Below are 27,935 nucleotides of genomic sequence, written 5' to 3' on the forward strand. Positions count from 1 at the left end.
TTAAGGGAGGTTTTGTTTTGTTTTGTTTTGTTTGGACATGCTTGGAGTTCATGGTGCTTCTTGAAACTGTAGCTTGATTTGGGAAATTTGAGTTTGGGAAATTCTCAGCCATTTATCTTCTAACACTGCTCCAATCTCTCTCCTCTCCTTCTAGCTACAATTATGTCTATAAAACCTATTCCTCATATCCCATATGTTTTTTATGTTCTTTTCTGTGTTCTTCATCCTTTTGACTCTATTTCAGCCTGGATACTTTTCTGCTCTATCTTCTGGCTCACTAATTCTCTTTTCAGTCATGTCTAATCCATTATTAAATTTATCCATTGACTTGTTAGTAACAGATACTATAAATTTTGGTTCTCAAATGTTTAAACTGCTGAAATTCTCTATTTTATTTTAATTCCCCTAAGTCCTTAATCATCGCTATTTTAAAACGTAGGTCTGATAACTCCATTATCTGAATCCTCTGGGATTTCTATTATAGGTCTGTCTCTGAAAATGTCTCTGAGCATGTTTTGTCTTTTCATGCTTAGCTATTTTTGGATGAATGTTTTCTATTAGAATTTACTTTTGCTTTTGGCAGGCAGCTCTAGGCTAAAGGCACTAGAAAGCCCAGTCAAGGATTTGTAAGATTCAAAGCTGGGCTTTAGAAGAGCTTCACCTTGATTCCTACTGTACAGTCATAGCCCTCCTGGACCCCACATAAAAACCTGGTACAGTTTTCAGGGTTCTTCCTTTTTGGTAAGCCCTCAGCTATTTTCTCCTCCCAGCCTTGTTTACTGAGAGCTCTACTTGGCTTCTCAGCGTCTGCTTTTAGAACTAACAATCTCCTTGAGAGGAAAAGTGGCTCCAAATGTTAGACTCACTTTTCTTGGCTTACCCCCTTCTCCTAGGACTTGGGTCCGCAACTCCTCACTGCTTTGGCAGTCAGTCCTCTGATGCCTTCAGAGAGATTTTGAAAAAACTGCTTCCCCAGCTTTTCTGGTTATTCTCAGCAGAAGAGTTGGCCCTAAGCAACTCTACCCACCATTGCTAGAATTAAAGCCTCCTCTTCTAAATGTTAGACTGATTTCCAATATCCTGTTGAATGCCTCCTGAATACGTTGCAGGTGCCCTGAGCTCAGTAAGAATCCACACTGAACTCTTCATTTGTCTCATCTCCTGCCTCATGGCACTCAACTGGCTTTTCCTGTCATGGCTATTTCTGTTCATGGTTTTCTAAGCTATAAATATTGTCTGTGGATCTCCTCCCTGCCTCCTAAATGTGGTCAGTTACCAAGTTATGTGTACATTACCTCCATTATTTTTCTTCCATCAGAGCCCGCTGCTCAGTTCCCTGGAATATCATCCTCGGTCCCCCTCGTCTCCCTCCTGAACCACTGTAGGTTCAGTGCAGCACCTTTCCTAACTCGTCTCTGCTCTCAGAACCCTCTATGTTTACATTGCCTGAGATGCCAGATTTCAGAACAGGGTTCTAAGTTGTTGCCTGCTTAAAGTCCTTCAAAGTCTCCTCTCAGCCCCTGCAATTCAGGAATAATCCTCACCTGGGCACTCAAGCCCTCCCTGATTTGACTCTAATACGCTTGTCTTCAGCCGTATCCATCTACTTTCAAGAGTGAAGGCTGTCTCCCTCAGCTACTACTGTTGTGAGCATCCAACAGTTGTCTTCCTTGGCCCCCCTCATGGCTGTCTTTTCCCATTATCCTCCACCCAGGGGCAGGAGAGATGGTTTCAAGGAAAAGACGAATGTGAAACTCCTTATGTTGTTGATAGTTTATGCTAGGGATGAGCATTAAACAAAAAGAGGGAGGAGAAAATGAATTGCAGGCCTAAGATTTTAAGTTTCTTAAATGCTTTTCTTCAAAATTTTCTTACATTTCCTACTAAAAATAACGTTAAAAATACATGCTTTAAGCAAATAATTACCTCCTTTTGTCATTAAAAAATTTTTTTTAATGTTTATTTTTGAGAGAAAGAATGACAGAGCACAAGTGGGGGGGGGGGGTGGCAGAGAGAGAGGGAGACACAGAATCCGAAGCAGCTCCAGGCTCTGAGCTGTCAGCACAGAGCTGGATGCGGGGCTTGAACTTAAGAACTGTGAGATCATGACCTGAACCAAAGTCGGACGCTCAACCAACTGAGCCACCGGGCACCCCATGTCATTAAAGATACATATAGTTTTCAAGAAACCACTTTCCTGTCCTTTGCTGACCATCTCAGGAGACATTTCTGACCTCTGGTTGGTTGGGTTTTGCTTTTTTCCTTTTGGGGGGGGTGGTGGGGGGTTAAATGTAATCACCCATTATCATTTTTATGGTGTAGACAAAATCCCCTGATGTTAAATACTAAAAGAATTAAAAAAAAATTTTTTTTAACGTTTATTTATTATTTTGAGACAGAGCGTGAGCAGGGGAGGGACAGAGATCCCAGGCAGCCTCCAGGCTCCGAGCTGTCTGCACAGAGCCCGACGCGGGGCTCGAGCTCACAAACGGGGAGATCAAGACCAGGGCTGAGGTCGCAGGCTTAGCTGACTGAGCCACCCAGGCGCCCCTATATTGAAGGAATTTTAAAGAAAACTGCTGTCCTTCGCTGACAGAGGTATGTACATACAAGAGGTTGTACCAATTCTGAGGTGCCCAGAAGACCTGGGTTTCCTCTTGAGCACTCCCTGGGTGATTAATCCCTTCCCACACAGGGGCCTGTTTCCCTATGAAATTCCTAGGTGATCCCTAAGGAGTTTTCCAGTTCTAGAAATGTATGTGTAGCCCTGGTAAGACATACTCGCTGCAAAAAGGCTTTATAAAAGGAGATATCTTCGCCTTTTTATAAAAATACTGTGGGGTAGAAAAATCAGAATGAATTAAGTTTATTTAAGTAATCTCTACACCCACGGTGGGGCTCGAACTCACCACCCTAAGACCAAAAGTCACATGCTCCACGGACCGAGCCAGCCAGGCGGCCCTGAATGAATTACGTTTCAGTCAGGCGTCTCCACAGGTGAAAATAATCCAGGCTGGGTGAATGAATGAACAAATACAAAATTTTTAATAAAGCCAGTAAACAGCTCTGAAAGGATTCAGCCTTCCCAAGGAGCCTGGGAGGGAGGCAGTGCAAGATTCTCGATCCCATTTTCCAAACGAGGAAACCTGGGTTCAGAAAGCGTAAGTAGCTTGCCTCTTCAGAAAGCGTAAGTAGCTTGCCTCTTCCGTAATCCACCGATCGTTGTCGCACTCACTTCCCCTCACCTCCGCCTTCAGCACTAGAGTCCCTCCGAGACGGTAGTCCAGGGTCAGAGCAGCCCCAAAGGCCAGGTGGGTAAGGCTGCTTCAAGTCAAGCCACTTCCGCCTTCCTCAGGCCTGACTGGGCTCACTACCCTCACAGCCCGCGCTGCCCGAGTCACGAGTTTTCCTCGGAGGCCCTCCCCTCCTCCTGCTGATTGGGTGGTTCTTGAACTATTTCTGTCCTCTGATTGGTTGTTAGCCCTTCGGCTCCCACCCCAACACCGCCTAGACCAACCGGATATAGGGGCAGGGTTTCCGCTTCCGCCTTCTCCCTCCCGCTTGTCGTCGGATCGCGGTCGCCGCCACAGCTGCCGCTGCGGGGCGCGGTGTCGGTGGGGCGGTTGGCTTGTCTTTCAACGTTGGTGTCCGTGCCGTTGAACTGCCCGCCATGGCTGAACTAGATCCGTTCGGCGCCCCCGCCGGCGCCCCGGGCGGCCCCGCGCTGGGGAACGGGGTGGCCGGTGCCGGCGAAGAAGACCCGGCCGCGGCCTTCTTGGCGCAGCAGGAGAGCGAGATTGCGGGCATCGAGAACGACGAGGCCTTCGCCATCCTGGACGGCGGTGCCCCCGGGCCCCAGCCGCACGGCGAGCCGCCGGGGGGTCCGGGTGAGAGTGCGGGCGCGTTTGGGGCGGGAGGACTTGTGTAGAAACTTGGCCCAGGGTGGGTCTAAGGGCTCTGTGTAACTTGTTTTTTGCTGAACGGGGAGGAGGGTAAGGAAGAGTGCAAGGAGGAAACGAGACCCTGGCCCAGTCATTGCAGAAACCTAGGTTCGGTGAGCCTACTCTGTCGTGTGAGTGTGTTTAAGTGCTCCTGGACGGGATAGAGCGAGAAAGCAAAGAAAATAGAGTACTTGTCAGGCTGACGAGCCTGAAGAAGCCGGTTCAGCTCAGGAACTTTTCATTGAGCACTTGCTGTGCTTTGAGCCTGGCCTCTGAAACATAGCCGCATTGGCGCAGTTTGGCTAGACTTAAAGGCAAGTCTGAACCCAGCACAGAACCAGTTACTGGGAAAGGAAGGCAGAAAAAATGAGCATAGTGCTGTCGTTTTGGGGATATACACCAACAGAGGTGGCAATACCGTTCAGCATTTAAGGACTTCAGGGGTGTAGAGTTGGATTATGGGGACGAAAGGAGGCGTGAGTAGGGAACTCGAGGAAGGTGGCCTAGCCCTGGAGGAAGAAATTCCAGCCAAAGAAGGATAAGAGTTTTACCATTTATCGGACGGATTACAGCCAGGATTTCTGGAGCTCTACTTCCTCTAGGAACAGCTTTGGTAAGCAGTGTTGCCTAAGCAGAATTTAAGATTAGGCTGGACTAGCCTTCCAAAAGGTGAAGAGAGAATATTGTGTGGCCTTTTCCCAGCCAGAGGTCTGGCAAAAACAAAACCAAAAAACGAGCCTTAGGATGCCAGCCCGACCTTTGAATGCCTTAGCTGTGGGTGATGTTTGGAATTATGGTGGAAGGAAGAGATGAGTGGAAGAGACCTTTCTAGTCATATGGGGAAGTAGGAAATTAGCTGGAAGAAGTAAGACCTGGGTTTTCATTTACTTAAAAAAAAAAAAAAAATTAAAGGAGAATAGGGCACAGTAGGGCAGATAGGAGTGCTTGTACTACAGCCTTAAAGGGCCATGCAGATAACATAAATGAGAGAAACCTGCTGGGAATGAGACGCTAAGGAGTATTGGAGACCGAGATTTTGTTGCACTGTAGTTGTGCTCTTCATGGAAGGATTCGGACTCAGAACTCTCAAATTACTGTGCCAGCCAAGCGGAACCATCTTTGTGAGTAGGAGTGGGGAGACTGCTTGTTTACAGACTCTTGGCTTTTTATGCTGCACCGTGGTACCTCCTAAGCAAATCAGTCCCCCAATAAAAACTTACACGAGAACATATGATACACTTGAAAATGCAAATTACAGCAAGCAGGTGGGACTGAACTGTAAACTGGGCTGTGGCAGGAGATGAAGTTGGCCTTAAGTGAATAGGTTTTTGTGGTTGGGTGGTGTTAACATTTGCCAGAGAATCATAAATTTACTTTTTAGATCCTTAGTTTACTTTCCTCATTTAATAAAAGAAAACTTGAGTCCTACAGAGCAATGACTTGCTTAGGAAAAAAGGGCAAGTTTATTTCTGTGCCCCAAGTCCCTCTGCCCTTTGGTTGTACCATGTTCTGTTGCAGTTGTGTCAGCAGGGGTTTCGTGGGATAAGAGGTGGTCATTTCTGAAAGGTACAGAAGTAGGCAGTTGTGGCTGCCTTGGGTAGGACAGAGTTCAGAGAATCAGGACCCATAGTTAGAAAACTGTCCTGATCCAAGGACGGTGTTACTCTTGCTCACGGTTGTGTCCCCAGTGCTTAGCAGGGTGTCTAGCACGTAATAGATACTCAAAGGAATGAACAAAAATATTAGGTCTGAGAGTCCTGCATAGAAAGACAAATGTTGGTGATGGGCAGTTTGGAGAGGTAAAAGGGAGGGGATAGGTCCCCTGTGCATTAAGCTTTCAGCAAAGGGAAGGAAGGGATGGTTGCTGACTTAGTTTCTAGGAAGGACTTTGTTAGTGACCTAAGCGTTCATGGACTTGAAGCCAGTCCCCTGACAGTGCAGTTGAGATCAGTAATAGTGTAGTGGTCAGCACTTCCTTTGGGGATTAGAGAACTAGTTGGGCTCTGCTTTCTTTCCTTTCAAAGAGGCACTCTAGTGGTTAAGATTCTGTGCTGTCCTAGACTGCTTGAGCCCAAGTTTAACTTTGTGGTTTCAGGCAGCTTCCGTAACCACCGCTGCCTTGTACAGATCTACAGAGTTGATAGGATTACATTAGTACCTGTAAAGCGTTAACACACTGTACTTGGTATTACTTGGTAGTAATACCACAGTTACCTGGCTGTACTCTTATTCCTTGGGAGTAGCGGGGAGAGAGAGGCATTACAAGGCTTATGGGCCTTGGGGTGTGCTGAGGAAACAGATTTTAGGAGGAAGCCCTGTATCGCTTCTCGGCCTTTTGGCTAAGATCAAGTGTAGGAGGAAGCCCTGTATCGGATGTGTTACCGTACAGAAATATATGGGCAGGATGCTCTAACAGATTCAGGAAAGAGGAACATACGTAAACTTTCCCCAGCCTTGGGGGAAACTCCCATGAAGGATGGGAACAGACATAAACCGGAGGTCCTGAGCCTTGGATGACTCCCTCGGTTGTTAGGAGGTCTGGAGAAGAGAGGTTAGTTTCGAGGGGGGGAGGGTGACCAGCTGAGTGAAGTGGCTCGCATACTGAAGAGCAAGTAGTCAGGAAAGTGGCAGCATAAGTCTAGACCTGTGGAAAAGCCTCGATCGTGATGGCTAAGGAGGGAGGGGAGACCGCGGGTAAGGAGCTACTGAGAGATTATGGCAGTGAGGCAATATTTGTTGTTTCTGACAAGTCTATCCTTGGAGAAGGAGGGAGGGAGGCACATGAATTAAAGTTTTCTGGAGGAGGAGAGTTATTTTCTTGGTAGCAGTGGAGGAGAGAATTCAGGGAAGTCTCATGCATGATAATTAGTAGTACTGCCTACTTAATGTATGCCAGCTTCTTTGTGGTTTCACATCCATGCAGTAAGCGCAGGCTAAGTAGTGGCGTCCTATTACAGGTAAGAGCTGATCATGGGGGAAGTTGAGCAGTTTTCCTAAGGTAGCAAGCTAATGCATGTCTCCACTGGAATTCAAACCGATGTGTGCCTGACCCCCAGTGGATGGGGAATGTGGGAGTCAAGTGGGTTTGGGACAAAGTATCTTCCTTCTCTGGAAACTAATTCTGGCCTTTGTTTCTCTCTGGAGTTCCTGAGATGCCCTAGGAAGTTTCCTTCTGGAGCATCAGGTTACTTAGCTTAGTTACCCTAATAAATCAAGGCCCTAAATGTCGTCTATGCATGTTTTTGTAGCAATAGGAAATTCTTGGACTTGGGCCAGCTGAATGTCTGTACAGTAACTAATGAGCTCAGATCACTTGCCAGTGGGTTTTGAATGAGACTTCAGACCTCAAGGACAGGCAGCATGTGACTTAGGAGGAGGTATGGGATGACAGTTGCTTCTAGTTTTGTATATGGAGTAGCGATCAAAGTCTCTTCCTGTTGGGAATGGCCCTGGGTTGGAATATATTAAGGACAGTTCGTGTGTTAAATGTAATAAATTAACCAGAATTTAGGCTTAGGCCTGACCATACTAGCTATTATAAGCTCTAGGAGTCAAGATCATCTCACTCTTTCTGTCTTACAAAAACTAAATTCCAGGTGGATTAAAGAGAGGCATTTTTGTTATTTTAGTATCAGAGGAAAAGTGACTATCTCAGAGTATAAAAGTCCTTCAGCATAAAAGCAGATACAGAAATCCTAAAGGAAAAATTGATAGTGTCCGCATACAAGTTAAGTAGCTCTAGTTGTTAAATATTATAAATCATACAAAATGACAATGGGAAAAATATTTGTAATAAGAAGACAAATAATACAAAGCGAATATTTAGAGATCAGAAGATACAAAAATGGGCAAAATTCTCACAATTCAGTAAGGAAGAAAATCAAACGTCAGATACATGACTACCTCACAAGAAATAAGATTGACACAACAAAGCCACCTTAAGTTTTTTCCCTGCTATCAAATTAGCCAAAATTTAAAAACCCAAAACTCAGTCTTTAGTGTCATTAAGAGTCTGAGAAATGGGGGCACCTGGTTGCTCAGTAGGTTAAGCATCTGACTCTTGATTTTGGCTCAGGTCATGATCTCAACAATTGTGAGATGAAGGGCTCTGCACTTAGCACAGAGTCTGCTTAGGATATTCTCTCTCTCTCTCTCTCTCTCTCTCTCCCTCCCTCCCTCCCTCCCTCCCTCCCTCCCCCCCTCCCCCCCTCTCCCTCTCCCCCCCTCCCTGTCCCCCCTCTCTCCTTTCCCACCCTCTCTCCCCCCTCTCTCCTTCCCCACCCTCTCTCCTCCCCCTCCCCCCTCTCTCCCCCTCCCCCCTCCCCCCTCTCTCTCCCCCCACCTCCCCCACTTGTGCTTACTTGCCCACCAGCCTGCTTGTGCTAGTGCTCTCTCAAACATTAAAAGAAAAAAAAAAGTCTGAGAAATGGGGCAGTCATGTGCTGATGGTAGTAATAGAAATAGACTAAAAGGGGTCAGTTGGTCAATGTTTAGTTAAAATGTATATCCTGGGGCACCTGGGTGGCTTAGTCCATTGAGCATCTGACTCTATCTCTGCTCAGGTCATGATCTCATGGTTTTGTGAGTTCAAGCCCCACATCAGGCTCTGCACTGACAGTGTGGAGCCTGCTTGGGATCTCTCTCGGCCCCTCCCCCACTCTGCCCCTCCCCCACTCATGTTGTCTGTTTCATTCTCAAACATTAAAAAAATAAAATGTACATCCTGTGACCAGCAATTCTATATATATATATATATATATATATATATATATTTAAGTTTATTTATTTATTTAAGTTTACTTCTTTATTTTGAGAGAGAATCTTAAGCAGGCTTGAGCTTCTGACTCTTGATTTGGGCTCAGGTCATGATCTCAAAGAGTCATGGGATCAAGCCCAGTGTCAGTCTCTGTGCTGAGTGTGAAGCCTACTTAAGATATTCTCAGGGCACCTGGGTGGCTCAGTCGGTTGAGTGTCTTGACTTTGGCTCAGGTCATGATCTCACAGTCTGTGAGTTTGAGCCCCACGTCGGGCTCTGTGTGCTGATAGCCTGGAGCCTGCTTCGGATTCTGTGTCTCCCTCTCTCTGCCCCTTCCCTGCTCATGCTCTCTCTCTGTCTCTCAAAAATGAATAAATGTTAAAAAAAAAAATAAAGATATTCTCTCTTTCTTTCTCTTTCTCTCCTCCCCCGCCCCTCTCCCCCACTTGCACACTCCCTCTAAAAGAAAACAGGGAAAAAAAATCAAGCTTTATTAAAAAATATGAGAACTGTGTTGAAATAAGCAAGAACCATAACCAGCCGTTGAAACATAGATCAAAATCCATGAAGGTAGGTAAATGCTTAGATCCTGGCTGTTTGTATTCATGTATCAGATGATCTTTCCTCTGACTTCCTGGCCTGCTGAGGTATTGCACCACTTTTGAAAAGCTGATTATCTCATAAAACATGCATTTATTATTTTTTCTTACATATCTTAAAAAATCAAGAGAGAAAATACTGTCATTAATTATTTGCCCCTTCAAGAACACCTTATCTTTCAGGGAACCCTACACCTATTTTCAGGTCATTTGTGAAGGGCTGATACATCTAGGTTTATTGTAAGGATTAAAACTTAACGTGTATAAAATGTTGGACATGGTGCCTGGCACCTTGGAAACAATAGTAGGTTCTTTCATACTAAAAAAAATGAGAATTTAAGGACATAGATGAATGAATTCCAAGAAAGCATATGTTGTAGGAGTCTGGTTTCACTGAAAGCAGTTGCCATGTGTGTGCTAAAGGGTAGAAGCCGATGGGCTGAGTGTTGAAATTATATATTTCTTCTTTCTCTCTTTTCCTTTTTTTTTAAAAAGTGTCTTAGGGAGATGTGCTGGGGAAGTAATCTATAAAAGTTTTCAATACTCAAAGCCAAGAGGAGAGTAATTGGGAGAAGCAAGAGAACCAAAAGAATGGATAAAATGTTAGGGTTGGTTTGGAAAACAGGCAGTTCGAGTTGGGTTTAATTAGTTAGGAATCAAGAGCAGAGGAGTGGTTTAATGAAATCTTTGCCTGTTCTTGAGGGAAGGATGAGAGCATCCTGCCCCAGGCCTCGAGGAAAGCCCTGATGTTTCCATAGAGTGCCTTCTGAGGGCCTTGTTGATGGTGGCCCACACTAACTGCTTGCTTGGCGTTCTTTCACTGTGTGGGTTCTTGTGTCTTTTAGGTTCATCTCTTCTGTCTCTCGCCCCAGGCGACAAGATGGTCGTTGTAGTTTGAAAAAATTGGATACATGATAGAAGTCCTTCATAGTAGGTAGTAGATGTAGGTCGGTCAGCAGCTACAGAGTGCAGAATGTGTAGGTGGAAGCTACATTTTTATGTTGCCTGGATCAGGGCTTTTGAAGGAAGGCAGAGCAGCCACTCCACGGGAATGGCATTCAGTCTGTAGATTGCCTCTTAGTGACTGCTTTTGGGTCAGGGCAGGGGTTAGGATGCAGGCTGATCAGGTAACTGAATTAGTGAGATACAGAATGGAGTTTAAAAAAAAAAGTGGGACGGGGATCCCGGCAGATAGACCAGAGCACGCTGTATGTAAAGGCCATCCTTTCATAGAGGCCCAGTATTGCCAGGTTGTCCGTCTGCCTGCCTTCATCCCCAAACCTGGACATTCCGGTTTGGGGAAATTTTCTTACTTAGTACTTACTTGTGTTTTAAATATGTTTAGCTTGTGGACCACTGTTTTGTTTGTTTTTAATTTTTTTAATGTCTCCTTGCTTGCTTGCTTATTTATTTATTTAGAGAGCAGTCAGCGCAGACTCCCACACGGGGCTCCACCTCACGAACCGTGAGTTCATGACCTGAGCTGAGGTCAAGAGTCTGATGCTTAACCGACTGAGCCACTAGGCACCCTTGGACCACCATTGTGTACCATATGGATTGATAGTCTCTAGGTCTTACTTGAAAAGGCATTTTTTACATTTCTCAGATGGACTTTCTCATTTAGCTCATGAGTAATTAATTGTGCAAGACTGGATGGTACACCGTACTTTGAGTTTTTTGTTACTTGTGTCCTTGAAAACACTGATTTAATTTGGTATGCCCGAATCTTACTAGCCCAGGCTAATTCCAGGTAGTCTGGAGGAATTAGCAAGAAGTCAGGTGTAGACCCTTGGGTCTCTATAGGCACAGGATGGAGAGTTCTTACCTCCAAGAAAGCACCTTGGTTTGAATATGAAGCTGCATGTCACTGCTGACTGGATGATTCTAGGGCCCACTTTTGCTTTGCCTTCTCCAGAACTTTCATAGACACTGTTGCTCTCTGAGATTCTTCTGCCAGGCGTCCATGTGTTCTCTTTCTAGGCCAGAAGATCAAAAGGTTTTGAAGTAGGGGCTTCATGCAGATTTTATCCACAATTTGGTGAAGTAATTTGTGTATAAGTACATCTTGATTTCATTAAACAGGAAGTCATTTGTTCTGTCTAGTGCCTAACAAGGGATAGTATTAGTATAACTTACAGTACCTGCAGCATATAGTATGGTATTATATGCCAGAGTGCTTTGGCCTAGCGTTTGACCAGCCCTGATTGATAGACTGAATTTTATGTCTTGCAGATGCTGTTGATGGAGTGATGAATGGCGAATACTACCAGGTACAGAGTACTCTGATTATGTTGAATGATAGTGGTCAAGGCTTCCTTTCCTGTGATTTGAATTCACTGATCTAGAAAGGACTCCACTCTTTTGACTTTCCTAGGTGTATTAGTATTGGGTATGTTACCTGCTAGAATGGAAGGATTTGAAGAGAAGTGACATTGATAGATCCTTCTTCTAAAATGTTACTGACCTGGCCCTAGTGTTACCAGTTTTATTCTCCAGAAATGAACCTTCGTGATGGTGATGGTAGCAGTGACTAAACACTATGTGCCATGTACTGTGTCAAGTGTTTCTACTTAATCTCTAATTTTCTCAACAACCTGGGGAACCTGTACTATTGTCCTTCCCATTTTACAGATGAATAAGCTGAGGCACAGAGAGAGAGTAGTCTAAAAGTAACAAAGCTGGTATGTGGTGGGGCCAGCATTTGAACTTTTGAGATGATATTGGGGGTGGGGGGGGGGGCTGGAATTTTTGGTTACTACCATTATTTCACCTCTTCCTCACTAAGCTTTCAGTTGCTAGCCCAATTTGGATCACCTTAAACACAGCGAAGTTTTAGTAGTTTATGTAATTGAAGTGTTCTCGGACTCTGGCCGCCAAGCATGCATTTTTGTGCTCTAGCTTTTTTCATGGTGGTCGAATGGTGGTCACAGGGCACATTGGGCTTCACGTGTGCATGTCCTTTTATCTAGAACAAGTGGAGGTTTCTCCTCTTCTCCCAAGCACCCAACAAGAGTTGTGTGTTTCCTTCTGGACCAAGTGGAAGTAGTCACTATAGCCTGGGGGAATAGCATGATGCTTTGCTTATGCCTGGGTTTCTTCTGCCCATCCCTCAACCAATTAAAGAAGGATGTTAGTCTAATTAGCTTAAACCAAGGTTGGACTAATTTTTTCGTTAAGTACCAGGTCGTAAACATTTTAAGCTTTGTCACGAAGGTCTCTGTCAGACTACTCTTGCTGTGCTGTGAAAGCGTCCATAGACAGAACATAAGTGAATGGGCACGGCTGTGTTCCAGTAAAATGTAATTACAAAAACAGGCAGCTGGCACGGACTCTAGTTTCCAATCCCTGGTTTAGAGCTTAATCCTTAGAGTGAGACACAACAGCGTTCAGATTCTGGCTCTGTCCCTAACTAGCTGTGAAGTGGACATGTCAGTTCTGTGTCTCAGTTCTCCAGCTGTGAAATGGGAAGAAAAACTTTGCTTGGGGGATAAAGCTTTTATGTGCCTGACACATGGAAAGTGTTACTAAGTTTTGTTTGTTTGTTTTTTAGTTAACTAATATTTTAAGTAACTCCCCTTCCATCTTTTATGGTCTGGTTAGGTTAATTTGGAATTTACTTCCTAGTTCAACAGGTGAAAAATCTAAAAGATAAATCTCTTAAAGATTCTGTTTGAGTCTTTATCAGTGTATCAGCTGTCAGACCTTAGCCACTGTAAAAGAATCTGCCCCCCCACCCCCCACTTGTGACTCATATTTGCTTGCCTTTTTATTCTTTTCTTTGGTGTGACTGTAGGGACTGCATGTTTTCTTTTGGACTCTTTTACCCAGAGTTCTCACATTTTGGTTAGGTGGTATTAAGTGATCTTTTTCCTACATTGTATAATGGCATTTAGAAGCCTTAGGTTCTAGGCCTTTCTGGGCTGTGTATTTACCTTTGTTACTTTGAAGATTCCACAGAAGTTGTGTGTCAAGTGGGGAAACAAAAACCATTAACACTGTTTCCTAGGAAGTCCATTATTACCCGCCTCCCCAATTTTCCTCTCTCCCACTCACGTCCCATTTATTAACAAGTAGGATAAAAACTACCTCCCTTGTAGATTGTAAGGATTCTGTGCAGTAATGTTGAAAGCTCCCTATTGGCACGTGAGGTTGTGTTGTTGCTTTTAAGGTAATCCTTTAACATTTTACAACAGCCTCCGTGCTGTACATAACCAGGGGTTCTGCCATGGATGAAGTGTGTTTCAGGAAGGAACGTCTGGTACTGATAGAACACAATTGTGTTTTGTGTTAAGGAGAGTAATGGTCCAACAGACAGTTACGCAGCTATTTCACAAGTGGATCGCTTGCAGTCAGAGCCTGAAAGTATCCGTAAGTGGAGAGAAGAGCAAACGGAACGCTTGGAAGCCCTTGGTAAGGAATCCCTTTATGTCTTTGGGTGTCTGTTTTCAGTGTGATAGTTGACCTTGACTCTTACCCTTTTTAACTAGAATTAGCCATAATGTCCTTGTCTCGTATTTGGGAAGATCTCTTTCTCAACCTAAATAAAGGCCCCAAGGCCACCCGCATGGAGACGCTTGATCACAGGCCATTGTGTGAGGATTAGGGCAGCTCGGAGAGTCGCTACCGCTACCGGCCACCGAGTGCATCCTCTCAGGAAGAGCAGAGCAGTGCTGTGGAAAGAGTCCTGAGCTTGGAGTAAAAGACTAGGTTCAAGGCCCAGGCTTAACTCTTACCAGCTCTGGGCACTTGGTTGCTCAAACCTTCCAGTGTCTGTTACTTCCTCTGTGGAATAAGATCAGTGTTACCAACCCCAAGGGTAGTCCGGGGTGGTATTTATAAGGGTGTTGTATAAACTTGTAGGTATCCTGTCCATGTGAGAGACTCCAGAGTCCATTTATCATTTGAAGGCTGAATTTAAGGTAATGCTTTAAGAGGAAAATGTCAATTGTAGGAAACATGTACAATTTTGTTTTCCTGTTCTGATAGCTCTGTAAGGTACGTTTTTACCTCTGTAGGTAGGTGAGGAATGGGAGAATCCCAGGATAAGTTCTTGAGTCACTTAACTAAGAAGTGGTGGAGTCACAGTTCAGCTCAAGTCTGCCCTGTTTCATAGTCCAGACCCATCTGTCCCTTAGTCACATTGCATTTAGTGAACACTATCCCACCAGGCAGGCCCAGCCCAAGATCAGTGCCAGCTGGCCGGGCCTTCGGTGAAGATCTGTGTATGGAGTGTCGCTTTTGGTCAGGATTGGGAGGCTTGGTATCTGTACTTGGGAGTTGCAGAGGTATGGCACAGTGTGGACATAAAGCCATGGGGCAGTCTTCTCAACTTTTCATTAAAATTTCAAACAGAATAGTTGAAAGAAGAGTAAAATGAACTTGTGTGTACCCCCTAGATTCAGCAATTAACATTTTGTCATATTGGGTTATCTTTATATAAATGTAATGTGTGTGTGTGTGTGTGTGTGTGTGTGTTTTATACACACACATTTCTGGTCCACTTTTAGATACATCACGTATTTTATGCCTAAATATTTTATTGTGTATCTAGAAATAACGATGTTCTTCTGTGTACCCACAATGTCAGCGTTATTCTTTCTTGGGAACCACTGAATTAGTAAACACGTGAGTCCTATTCTTTGGTTGGGGTAGTTGACACCTGGAAGTAGGACCGAGTCTGTTATTTCTCCAGTCCAATTTATGTGACTTTGAGATCAAAGGACACACTTCTGTTTGAACCTTTATGGCACTATCCAGTAGTAATTTCTTTGATGATGGAAATACTATGTTATCTCTGCTCTCCAGTGATGGTAGCCACTAGCGACATGTGGCTGTTAAGCATGGGAAATGTGACTCGTGTGACTGAGCAACCGAATTTTAAATTTTAACAGCCACGTGTAGCTAGTAGCTCCTGCATCGGATAAGATGAAAATTGTCCTCGTGGTGCCGGCAGCCTTGGTCCTGGCTGCTGCTTCTGAGTAAGCTGAGAGGCAAGACTTAGCTGGTATTAGTATTTTTCACGTTTCAGAACCCAACTTTATCTTTTCCCTTTCCCCAAGTTTAGTAAAGTTGTCTTCCATGGAGGGAGTACACTTTTGGTGTCTGGAAGAATTGCGTTTTCTCAGTTACCAGATTGGGCACCTTGGGAATGTTCAGTGAATTGTTTTCTTAAGATGCTTTTTAAAAAAAAATTTTTTTTAATCTTTATTTATTGTTGAGAGAGAGACAGGGTGAGCCAGGGAGGAGCAGAGAGAGAGGGAGACACAGAATCTGAAGTAGTCTCCAGGCCCCAAGCTGTCAGCATAAAGCCCGACGCGCGGCTCGAACCCACGAACTGTGAGATCATGACCTGAGCCAAAGTCGGATGCTCAACCGACTGAGCCGCCCAGGTGGCCCCTTAGGATGTTTTTATGAAGGAAGTCAAACATGTGGCTTTGCAGCTGAATTAAATTGGTCTGTGAACCTTAGGTGTTTTTTCAGTTTTGTTTTGTTTTTTTTTCCTTGCAAGAACTGTGAGAAAGCATAGATGCTAAAAATAAAGAATCCATGTCAGTCGTTTTCAGCTTAGCTGTTGGCTGTGTCCTCAAATAATTTTCCTTTCCATGAGCAGTAATAGGGATTGCCAGAGAAGACAGCCGTCCATGTGCCCTGCTCTCTAAGGGGACTCTTCATCCTTCCCTCCCTCTTCTCCTGCCCAGATGCAGTGATTGTATTGCAGCTTAGATCTCTGCCCTGTTGTACTAAGCATTTAAGAATTCTAAATTCTTATTGCTAGTGTCCCTTCATAAATCTGTAAAAGCAAGTAGATGATTTAAAGAGGTGGTTTTATGCAGCGACTACAATCTGCAGATCACAATTTTTATTTAATTTTTCAGAGAAATAACTTAAAAAAAATCATCATTAGACTACACACAAAGGCAAATACTCTGCAGTCAAAAAGTAATGTTTTAGAAATGATTTCACCACTCTTGAAAAGGTGACCTTCAATTTTAACCTTGGTACTCTTTGGTTTCTTGTCCACACGCACTGCCAGCTCACAGCATTTCCCGTTGCATCGTGGCATTCTCCATTTCACTTACACAACAGGCTACAGGCTAACAGCTGCTTTAGAATCCGAAACTTTTGGAGAGTTTCTAGGTGCCAGTAGGCTATTTCTAGTAGTTACAGACACAGCCTTTTCTGTAGGTTGTTACTATAAAATGTGCTTGCAGAGGCCCCAAAAATGCTCCCAAATGCTCAGTTTCTTTCCTTCAGGGGGTGACTGGCCACCACCGCTGCTTTGTAACCTCCTCGAGGATGCTACTTACAGGTCGGGCTCTGGCTCTGTGCTGTCCAGACTCTTTTCTGGAGCACTGGTGAGCACCTTCTAGTCACATCTTGTGATTTTTTTTCTAGGCTTGCCTTCCTTTCCATCCTTCTCTTTGGAGGCAGCTTAATGAAGTAAGAACGTGTAAGCTTTAGAGGCAAATCTGGGTTTGAATCTTCGTTCTGCCACTGACTTTAACCTTTAGGAAAAGTTACTCAAACTTTCTGAGCTATAGTTTGTCTCAGTGCTGAGCACGGGTCTAGAGTTTACCTTCTTGGGATTGTTATAAAGATTAAATGAGGGGTCTATTATAAAACACCTGCGACAGGCACCTGGGTGGCTCAGTCGCTTAAGCATCCAACTTCAGCTCAGGTCATGATCACGGTTCGTGAGTTCAAGCCCCACATTGGGCTCTTTGCTGACGGTGCAGAGCCTGCTTGGGATTCTCTCTCCCTCTCTCTCTTTGCCCCTTCCCCCACTCGTGTGTGCGCACTTGTTGTCTTCTCTCTCAAAGATAAATAAACTTAAAAAAAAATTTTTTTTTAAATAAAAACACCTGCCAGAGAGTATTTCCTTAAGAACATGTTTAAAAGTGAACTCTCAGAGTAACTTCAGATGTCAACTGCATGTGACCTGCATTTCTGTCTCCTGCTCTCTACTGACTTGGTCTTTTTAGCTAAATGTCTTAGTGAATACTTAGCTGAGAAACTTAATGTTTGAGAATCCAGTATGGCAAACCTGCTAAGTTTGCGTCTTCTAATTTCTAGAATCTTTTGGATAACTGTTAGTGATCCCCTACCCCACCTCAACCCCCAGCAATCCTCCATTAGTTTCTTTTTTACTTCTGTCTTAGCTCTGCCACAGACTCACTCTGCAGTCCAAGCAGGAATAGCTACTTTGTGGTCCCCCTCAACATTTACCATCTATATTCTACCGCCTATATTCCTGAATCTTCTCTACCTCTGGTAATTTTAACAACAGCTCCCTGCTTTATAGAGGTGCTTCTACCATCTTTAGTTAAAAGAGAGTGCCAACTTATGTTTTACAAAACCATTGGTTGTCAAACCTAGGCTGTTAAATATAGTTTGGGAGAAGATGTTGTTAGATGATGTAATATTAATTGTCCACCCTGAAGTGATATTGACAGCATTATTAAAGAATGGTCCATAGTTGTTTTTTCCCTGGTTGGTGCCCCCAAAGGCTTTTTTCTATTAAGAAAGTATTCCTGGGGCGCCTGGGTGGCTCAGTCGGTTAAGTGTCCGACTTCAGCTCAGGTCATGATCTCGCGGTCCGTGAGTTTGAGCCCCGTGTCGGGCTCTGTGCTGACAGTTCAGAGCCTGGAGCCTGTTTCAGATTCTGTGTCTCCCCCTCTCTCTGACCCTCCCCCGTTCATGTTCTGTCTCTCTCTGTCTCAAAAATAAACATTAAAAAAAAAAAAAGAAAGAAAGTATTCCTCCCCTACCCCACCCCCAAAAGAAATCCCAAAATTAGTGAATCCACTAATGTCAGTGGATTGAGATAAAATATGAAACCCCTTGAATGGAATCCCTGAGATGAGAGACTGGATGTACAAACAGGGAAAACAGAATTTTGTCTTCCCTCCTGCCTAGTCTCCCGCCAGCACACAGCAGTTTTTTTTTTTTTTTTTCCAACGTTTATTTATTTTTGGGACAGAGAGAGACAGAGCATGAACGGGGGGAGGGCAGAGAGAGAGGGAGACACAGAATTGGAAACAGGCTCCAGGCTCTGAGCCATCAGCCCAGAGCCCGATGCAGGGCTCGAACTCACGGACCGCGAGATCGTGACCTGGCTGAAGTCGGACGCTTAACCAACTGCGCCACCCAGGCACCCCACACAGCAGTTTTAAATTTTTTTTTTTTTTTCAACGTTTATTTATTTTGGGGACAGAGAGAGACAGAGCATGAACGGGGGAGGGGCAGAGAGAGAGAGGGAGACACAGAATCGGAAACAGGCTCCAGGCTCTGAGCCATCAGCCCAGAGCCCGACGCGGGGCTCGAACTCACGGACCGCGAGATCGTGACCTGGCTGAAATCGGACGCTTAACCGACTGCGCCACCCAGGCACCCCCCCACACAGCAGTTTTAATAAGACTAAAAAATTTATGGAGCAGACTTCGATTTGTGTTTCGCCTCATTTTATTTCTTTTCCTTCCCTTCAAAGATGCCAATTCTCGGAAGCAAGAAGCAGAATGGAAAGAAAAAGCAATAAAGGAGCTAGAAGAGTGGTATGCGAGGCAGGACGAGCAGCTACAGAAAACAAAAGCAAATAACAGGTCAGTCCCCGGTGCTGCCAGCACTGCTTGCTTTCCAGGATGGAATCAAATTCATTTCCAGTGGCCAATGTAGTTCTCACGTGCTGCCTCTTTTAGTGTGAAATGTATTTGCAGGTTTTGGAAAAAGTACTTGAAACATAAAGGTTGCAGGTCTCTCGGGTCTTATGAGCTTAGTCCAGCCTGTCCTTTAGCCATCCCAGTTGTAGTGGATTTAGCTCTTCAGCTAAGAGTTTGGTTAATATGTGTTGCTTGTATCGGTATGAAGCAGCAAAAGGGAAAGTTATGTCACGGATTAAGTCCACATGCAGAAACGTAACCCTGAAATGAAGGGCTGCGTTATGAATATACCAGGATCTCAGTACTTTGGGGATTATAGACTTGGTCATGTTGCAGCCCCTAAATACAGCCTCGCTCTCTGAAAGCTGCTAGGCAGAGGGGCCCGCTAGCAGGGAAATGTGCTTTGTAATTCAGTAGCCAGGGATGTTCCGACACGGTGACTTGAGAACGAAGGGTCCTCCGCGTACATCTGAGAAAATTGACCTAAGATTGACCTTTTGAAAGTGCTCTTTATGATGTACTCCCTAAAGTTGAGGGAGAAACTAAGCGCCTCCTCCTCTCCCCACCGAGCAGGAGCTGTGGTCTCCGTGCTCAGTCTGCTTGGAAGTAGCTCAGAGAGGTGGAGGCAGCACTGCTGGCCTTGATGTAGGCCATTGGCTCACCTTCCTGCTGCATCCCGAGCCCAGCTCTAACACGGTCGCTTCACTACCTCAGTGGAAAGATAGGCTAGCCTGAGCCTGGGGATAGTTGTAATTTTCAGGGTAAAGCGCCTTCTTAGGTTCCTGCCTCAGAGGCAGAAGTTGGTTTAAGTGCTTTGGTCTCTGGCAGCTTCTTGCTGGAAATCTGCCAGAAAAGAGGGAGCAGACCGCTTTGCCAGCCAGCCTGTGCCATCGTGGGGCACCTACAGCAGAACAGATGGACCATTGTGTGCGGTAGGCTGCGGCTACCTTTCTCTTGTTGGCCATAGTTGGTTCTGTTGGCTGCGTCTTAAATGCCAAATGGGAGCCTAGTCCTGGCCCCCTTCCTGTGGGGAGGTATTTTCTAGGAATGCTTCTCAGGTTCCAGTGAAGTTCTAATACGGTGGGGACTGCCTTCTGGTCTTCACATTGAGTTGCTCAGGGTAGCATTAACTACCAGGGCTTCTCCTGAGCTTGTGGTCATTTTGAAGTGCTGACAGGTCCAGGCTGCTTTATTCTGTGCTCATTCCAGATGATTTACCACAGATACAAGTTCACATCTCTAAAGGGAGAGGAGCGAGTTCTTTGTGCAAGTACCCTGTGAGGCCCCATTTATTCTAGCAAGTTGCCCGGGAGTCCGTCTGCCCTGAAGTACTTGGTAAAACCGGGCTGACCCTCCCTGTTCAGGGTCCCTGATGTGTAAACAAGTTGACATACAGATTCTCAGACTTAAAAAATTATTATGGTGGGAATAGGCTTCTAATTGCGGAAATTTTTTCAGGCCAGTTTTGCTAAACTGTAGCCCTTCTGGAAAGAAAGGGGTTGTCTGTATACAGTGTCAGTTATCCTTGGAGTAAGCACTCCTGTTTTCAGGAGCTCAGTCTCTAAGGTTTAGTCCCTCCAGGCATCGGTTTAGGGCTTTGGTACCTTTCTTAGAATCGTAGAATGTCGGGTTGGATGATGTCATAGGTGAACTTCCCAAGTTCCAGAGAGGGGAAAAGACTTAAACTTGCCACTCATGGAGAATGTGTAGCTGTTTCAAAACCAGGTCACGAAGCACAGGGCAGACTCTGAGTGTGTAAAACTGGAGGCACATGAGCCATTGTCACCAGGGTTCCAGGATGGAAGGGGTGGTTTTTACATTTTACTCCAGTTAGTTTTCATGGACTAGCATGGGAGCCGTTTAGAGCCACCGTGGGGAACTTCTTCCAATGGCACACACCCCCTCCTCGAGATTGTGACACTGACCACTCCCCCTCCGTGTTTGATTCTCTAAACAGCATCCTGTGGGACTGAGTCCCATTTATATATGTAAAGGAACTCTGTTCGTAGGTAAAGAGTGAGTATTTTGAGAAAATGAAGTGTTCGTTTCAAGCATGTGCCCTTCTCTCTGGATGACTTTTGTAGCAGCTGGATTTTTAAGGGGGAACACAAAGATAGGTAGAGTAGTTTGAAAGAAGAGATGCAGTGGGTAGCAAGGGCCTATATTTGAGTGTATCGTCAGGCTCCTGACTTCTAGGTGCCCCAAACTAAAACCTTCTAGGTGCCCAGGCGTGGTGCTGGGCAGATGACAGCAGATCTTGTCTTCACTGCATCTGTAGACTGGTGTCAGTCCTCAGATTGCATCTCCCTGCCTTTATCCCAACTCAGGGTGCAGATGCCACTGCACAAGAGCCATCAATTATTAGTGACAGCCTGTGGAAACAAATTCCTCCTCCACGGGAGCCAGTCAGGACAGTGTGTACTCCAGACCAGCCGCAGACCATGTTCCCTTCCAAACTGACAGAAACATTTCCCCTTTTACAGGGGTCTCTGGTGCTAACTTTTCCCCTCTTTCAAGACTTCTAAAAGTTGGCAGACATTTTTCCCATGCCCCGTTGGGGCTATTGATGTGGGTTACCTCTTGAGTACCCTGTGGTCAGGCCCAAAGGCATTCCTCCTCCCTCCCCCCGCCCCCTTTCCCACAGGCTTCCATGAGGATTGCTGCTTTCAGACCCTTCTGTCTGGTGGGTGAAGAACAAACAGGCCACTTAGATGATGATTTTCCATTTGTCCTGCTTGTCTGTAACCCGACCCGGATGGGGCTCTGCTGTCACTAACAAGCTCTTTAGTCTTGGGGCTAACTGCAAAGGAACAGAAGCCTGGCATTCAGGCTTTTGTTGTCTTAGTGATGCCTCCACTGGAATCACTAAACCTTTATTTTCTTCCAGTAGGAGCAAGCACAAACTGAAATTGATTAGGTTTAGCCCTTTGTGTAAACTAAAAGGATTATGGGCTTACAAGCTGTCTGGCCTTTCCTTTCCCGCCCACTCATTCTGCCCACAAACAACTCTGTTTTCCTGCTGACTCACTGAGAGTTACAATCAAATTTCCACAAAACACCTCCTATGTATAAACCAAAATGGGAAAGAAGGCAGGCTGTGGTGAGTCTAAAAATAAACTGAAATAAAATTACTAGAATTTCCCTTTAAATAAATAAGTGACCCTAGGTTAATAAACAGGCATGATTTTCCTTCAAAATGCCCCTCCCGCTCCTGTGCCCCAAAACCAGCCTGGCAAAGGACAGGGTAAGATTTCCGCAGGGAGGTTCCCTGCCCACCCACGATAGATGGGGTGGGCTGGCTGGGCCCAGGGATTCAGCCTGGGGCAACAAAGTCTAAATAAGCCAGCCTGTCTGTGGGGGTGTAAACTCCTCCACCCAGCGTGCCCCCCTTCCCTTTCTGTCCCATAGAGCCCTGCCACTTTGATCCATTCCTGGTGTGAGTGAGAGGGGAAGTGAAGTTGGGGTTTCTGGACTGCACCTTGTGGTGGCAGTCCAGTCTGGCTGGACTGAGCGGACGAACCAGCTTATTCGGGGACACACAGGAAGACGGTGCCAGAGCCAGGACCCTGGGCTGCAGTCCTTTCCGCCAGACCACTTGTGTCGGCAACTTTTTCCTCATCTGTTTCCAGAATACTGAAAACTGATCCCATTGAGCCAGGGTGGTTCAGAAGCAGTAGTTGGACAGTGGCTTTGGGGCCTAGCGTGTTTGGTGTCGGGCAGCTGGCAGCGTTCGTGCCTAGCGAGACTCCCTGAGGCTGACGGGAAGGCGGCGTGGCTTCCCGGTCATCCGCCAGCGGGGAAGAAGCCTTACTGCACAGTGCAGAGAGCCAGGCCGGCCTGCTTCCAAGTTCTGCCGTTTGGGGTTGAGCAGGTTGCTTCATCTCTAGGCCTCCTGTTACCTGATCTGTAAAGTGTTGGTGAGACCACGTCCTAGTGTTCTCCTAGGTCGTTGGGGTTGAGGATTGGATCGGATGGATTCGGAGTCTCTAAAAGGGCTTACCTGGAAGCGGGCGCTGAGAAAGGCTCGCCGTTGTCAGGAGAAGGTGGGGAAGGAGTTGGCAGGGCTCCCTTGGGAGAACCCGCCCCTGGGGAAGGCCAGCGGAGAACCTTGCCTGCTGGTCTCCAGCACTTGAAGCCTTGCTGGGTGAGGACGGAGCCTTGGGAGCAGCCCCCTGGAGCACAGTCATGCCTCTACTGTGGATTTGAGATGTTTCTGCTTCTCAATGTTCTCTCTTTTTTCCTGCCTGCTTGCCTGCCTTTTGGACCTCTTGCTGTCTAGGGTGGCAGATGAAGCTTTCTACAAACAACCCTTCGCTGACGTGATTGGTTATGTGTATGTTGCAAAACTAATTCCTTTTCTTGTTTTGATTCTACTTTTTGTTTAGAGTTAATGTTCCTGTTATGTCACAAGTTGCTTTGCTTTCTGAATTATTTCAGATTGGCACTCTGGGGATTGCCTAAGAGTTATAAGGTTGGGAGTATGACCCATCGATTTGTCTTGCAGAATCGTGACTCCCTTTAACTCCGATAGCCCTTTTGCACATCCAGGGTTTTGGAGAGAAGGAAGCAGATTCCCTTTTAAAATGTGGGTCATTTGTGACCTTGTCTGGGAAGGCTGTGGGACGGGGGTGGGCCCTAACTTCTTGCTACCTGCCTGCCCTAGGTGGGGACGGGACGTGTCCCCACCTGGAACAGGTGGAAGCTCTGTGGTTGGGAGCTGTTGGGGGGGGGGGGCGCGGGGAGGGAGGCAGGATTTCCTACATTTAATTCTATAGAACGACATGTGGGGTTGGTTGCTTCTCCCTTGGGGCAGCAGAGTCCAGAGCAGAGGAGATTGTCTCATTGGGTAAGGGGGGAGCTCTGTAATTGTTTCTCTATGGTTTTATACGTTGGAAATTGTTTAGTGGCCACCTTCTGATGCCCTATCCCCCTAGTGTGGCACAAAGAGGCCCCAAGCTTTTTAAGGTCCAGATGGCCAAAGCTGTCTGGTGTGGGCCACTGTGGTTTCTTCCTCCAAAGAAAACTACATCTTCTCTGGAAAAGTACTTAAGGATTCTTGTTTTCAGAGCAGTATTGCTGTTTCCTTAAGAATTAGGACTAGCTTTTGATACAAGGGAGATGAGGGTAGAAGGGTGGACAATAGGCTCATGGCTGTAGAGCCTCTTAGGGCCTGTGACCTTTACACGTTCATCCCTTTAGAATACAGAGCGGGGTTCCCTGGGTCCCCAGATGCATTTGCAATGAGATTTGTGAAATGCTGGACTTACAGGTGGTGTTGGATTGATTTTTTGCACATTCTCTCTGGAGTAGAAATGGAGACTGGAAAGGTCGAGTCTGGGTTTGCTGGGCAGCAGGGTGGCCCAGCAAAGCCAGCTGCACGTTCCCAAGTGTAGCTAGAGTGGCAAGGGCATGTCTAGCTTACTGACCATCTGCATTGAGCTCATTCTCATTTTCTATATCTGACCTAAAGTTTCTCTCCTTGTTTCTTTTCTTCTCTTCACCTTTAAGCACAAACATAAACCATCCTTGCTACAGCCTAGAACAGTTAAGTAAACCTTTCTCACTGCCCCTAACTGTGTGTGCCATGAAGTCGCAGTGTTGTAGTGGCTCTGGGCTTCAGCAGTGTCTGCCACGGCCATCCCTGTGAGAGTGCCACCCCCCCTCCCCACAGACCAGTCATCTCCATTGCTTTTGCTTTGCCCGTGATGCTTGTCGGAGTAGATGAATATAGTGTGTCTTCCCTCCTCCTTCCGCTGTCCTTTCAGGCTGTAGCTCCCACCAGTTCCCAACTGGGGGGTGGGCTGACCTTGACGTGAAAGATCGTTGGAGCAGCATCCTAGCAAAAAGCAACTGACATTGATTGGCTGTTCAGCCATCAGATGCCCACCCCGTCCAGAGAGTGCCCTGAGTGGCCCAAGGCACCCGGCTGGAGGGAAAATGGCCAACTTTGAGCTGAACTGGACAATGTCCTAACAAACCCCCTTCCAGAATGGCTTTAAGTCTCTAGTGCCTGCTCGCATGGGAGCTTTGTCTTGAATTCCTTTTGATCTGCCCTGTTTCTCTCCGGTCTTAGGGATAAATCGAGAGGCTATCGTGCAATGACCGGTGGGCTTTTTAGAAGGCTCTGAATTTACTTGAAACTCAGTAGAGCCCAACATAAACCACTGTTCACATTCTTGACCAGCCTGCTGCTTTGCTCCTGTTAATGAAGGCAGTGCATAGCTGGCCAAGGACTTGCTTTTTTAATGCTCTGTGTCAACAGAGACAGAGAGAGAGTGAGCCCTGCACCAAACACCTGTATTCCAACATTTTACACAGCAGTCCGGGCCCCTGTGCCTGGGAGAACTGGCCACGTGTCTGCTCCTGAATCTGACCTGAGCCAGGCAGGGGCTGTCACTCTTTGGAAAAGCAGATGCCATTCAGTCAGGCATGAAGAGGCAGCCACCAGGTAGCTCACAAGGGGTTCTACATTAAACCAACATATTTCATTGTTGCTTCCAGGGCAGCAGAAGAAGCCTTTGTAAACGACATAGACGAGTCGTCCCCAGGCACTGAGTGGGAACGGGTGGCCCGGCTGTGTGACTTTAACCCCAAGTCCAGCAAGCAGGCCAAAGACGTCTCCCGCATGCGCTCTGTCCTCATCTCCCTCAAGCAGGCCCCCCTGGTGCACTGAAGAGCCACCCTGTGGAAACACTACATCTGCAATATCTTAATCCTACTCAGTGAAGCTGTTCACAGTAATTGGATTAATTATGTTGAGTTCTTTTGGACCAAACCTTTTTGTCTTTAGAGTTGATCATTGTTTGTGATTGCATGTTTCCCTCAACTGTGTTCTCCCTGGCATTCAGAGAGGAGGGGGAGGAAGCCTCCCAAAGGTAGCCTCAACCTCTACTTTTGTGCATTATTCTGAGAATAAATTTGTTTCAGAAACAACCGTGAAGTCTCATTATTGACCTCAAGATACACTGCATGTTGGAGTAAGATTGGAAAGGATGATGGATTTCCTTTTATCATTTCTAGCACTGAGGAGGCACAGCCACGGAGTGTCCACCCCCGCTCTGAACTGAAAGAGCTCCAAGTTACTGCCATCTGTATGTAGTAGGATGCTGTGGAAGTTTCTATTTGAAAAAAGGGAGTCCCGTGGCTGAAAATGAACCTCCCATTGCTCCCCAGAGAGCTGTGAATCCCCTTACCAACCCAGATATTTTTCCCAGCCGGCTCTTGTCACTGTCCCCTACTCTAGGGGCTTGGGTAGTATTTTTCACCAGGGGTCTCTCTGGGGTATATATTATTCCATCGGATTGACCCAGTAAACCTGAATCAGGATGGCATTACTTTGTGGCTAGCCCTGTTACTCTGAATTTCCACAGCACACATTGGGGTCTGTGCCAGCCCTAGGACTCCACTCTTGCACTTGCCAAACCCTTCATGTAGGCCTGGCTAACCAGCACACTAGGCCCGTGTGCTTAAATTAATTAAAATACATTTCTAGCCCTAGATTTCATATGCTTAATGGCTGCCTGTGGTTAGGTAGCATCCCAGCCATCATCACAGAAAGTTCTGGACCATACTGATCTACACGACAGGTAGCACTAAGACTGTGTACGCCATTCAGGCTTTAACACGTGTTATATGCCTTTCAGCCTGTCACATTTTAGGTGATAGTTCAAGCAACTAATAAAGCCAAATCAGAAATACATGCTTATAGTTACCTGATACTATTTCCAAGTTGGAGACTGCTGTAAACTCCTGTAATACCACCCAGGAGGGGTAGTAGATATTGCCAAGAAGGAAAGTTCACCATCTCTCCCATGGTAATTGTATCTGGAGGGGAGAGGAACCTTCATTACTTTTCTGCCCATGTCCCCACCTCTCTCGAAGCTGCTTAGGTTGGGCATTCCTTGATCTGGCTCACATTTCTGGCCTCTGCTCACTCCTTCTCCTTCAGCCACTTTTGATTGCAGTCAAGTAATCACTCGCTGTTCAACCATTTATTACTTCTGGACCTTGCTAATGCCATTCAAAATGTCAAAATCCATCTTAAGAACCAGCTCAAAGGTCGTCTCCAAAATGCTTTCCCTTACTCCCCTCTGTGAGCTCCCATGGCCTTCTACGTGGGGCAGCTTACCTTTTGGTATTCTCCTGGTGGCAGTATCTAGGCTGGTCTTGCCTCTCTCACACCAGATGGGCTTCCTGAGGGGAGATGTGGCGGTTGTAAAAGATCCATAAAGTCTGACATTCCCCAGATCAAGAGGTGACTGGTTGACACGACAAAAGGACTGCTCTGTGACTTCCAAAGCTAGATCAAAGGCAACACAGCTTACAGCTGGTCTGTTGGAACACGCAAAAGCTACACAGGCTGGTAAGTCCTTGAGTCACCCTGAAGCCAATTCTGTGAGGAAGCCCAGACCAGCCCACACAGAGCGATCCTGAAACTACAAGCAGAAACGTCTGGCCAGTCCCTCGTGTTCTAACTTCCCGCTAGCCCAGCTCTAGCGGCTGTAAATGCAAATACATCCGATACCTGGAGTCGGAACTGCCAAGTAGAGCCTTTCCTAAATTCCTAGTCCACAGAATCCGAGAGAAATGATTACTGTTTGAACCTCTTAAGTTTTTAGGGTGGTTTGTGACAAAGCTGTAGTAACTTAGAATTGTTCCTGATAACCTGCATCACCCACATGGGGTTTCATAAAAAGGAGTGAGTTTGGTCCATGGACTCAGTAGAGTGTTCAACATTTAGTTTCAAACTTCTTTGGACCACTTTGCTTTTTATGTCAAATTTTAAATGTTAACATAGTATTGGAAGTCCTAGCCAGAGCAATTAGGCAAGCAAAAGGCACCCAAATTGTCAGTTTTTGCAGATAAAATGACATATAGAAAACCCCAAAGACCAAAAAACTGTTGGAACTAATAAATTCAGTAAAGTTGCAGAACACAAAATCAATACACAGGAATCTTGCATTTCTGTACACTAATAACAAAC

The 27,935-nt window shown here is 45.9% G+C and overlaps 1 protein-coding gene and 1 long non-coding RNA gene across 3 annotated transcripts; one reads left to right on the plus strand and one right to left on the minus strand.

Moving 5' to 3' along the window:
- The first annotated feature begins 3,551 nt into the window (after positions 1-3,551).
- On the plus strand, positions 3,552-25,886 carry LOC115499232 (clathrin light chain A). 2 transcript variants are annotated; one of them, XM_030293000.1, is made up of 7 exons: positions 3,552-3,887; positions 11,529-11,566; positions 13,589-13,706; positions 18,784-18,895; positions 23,232-23,285; positions 24,461-24,496; positions 25,454-25,886. In XM_030293000.1, the coding sequence occupies exons 1-7, from the start codon at positions 3,671-3,673 to the stop codon at positions 25,623-25,625; spliced, it is 747 nt and encodes a 248-aa protein (XP_030148860.1). In that variant the 5' UTR covers positions 3,552-3,670; the 3' UTR covers positions 25,626-25,886. The 2 variants fall into 2 exon arrangements, with proteins under 2 accessions (XP_030148860.1, XP_030148861.1); XM_030293001.1 differs by lacking the exons at positions 23,232-23,285; positions 24,461-24,496 and having other exon boundaries at positions 3,555-3,887.
- LOC115499233 lies at positions 18,894-27,753 on the minus strand. Its single transcript, XR_003964084.1, has 3 exons — positions 27,081-27,753; positions 26,665-26,776; positions 18,894-24,788 (listed from the first exon to the last, which is right to left on the minus strand). It is a non-coding gene; the product is annotated as an uncharacterized LOC115499233 (long non-coding RNA).
- Positions 27,754-27,935: the final 182 nt, after the last annotated feature.

Source organism: Lynx canadensis, chromosome D4 (genome assembly GCF_007474595.2).
Source record: "Lynx canadensis isolate LIC74 chromosome D4, mLynCan4.pri.v2, whole genome shotgun sequence".
Lineage (NCBI taxonomy): Eukaryota > Metazoa > Chordata > Mammalia > Carnivora > Felidae > Lynx > Lynx canadensis.

Excerpts from the sequence above, each read along its gene's own strand:
- LOC115499232 (XM_030293000.1), top strand. The coding sequence starts at position 3,671 with ATGGCTGAACTAGATCCGTTCGGCGCCCCCGCCGGCGCCCCGGGCGGC. Across the intron at positions 3,888-11,528 it reads CGAGCCGCCGGGGGGTCCGG|ATGCTGTTGATGGAGTGATG; the intron begins GTGAGAGTGCGG and ends TATGTCTTGCAG. Across the intron at positions 11,567-13,588 it reads TGAATGGCGAATACTACCAG|GAGAGTAATGGTCCAACAGA; the intron begins GTACAGAGTACT and ends TTTTGTGTTAAG.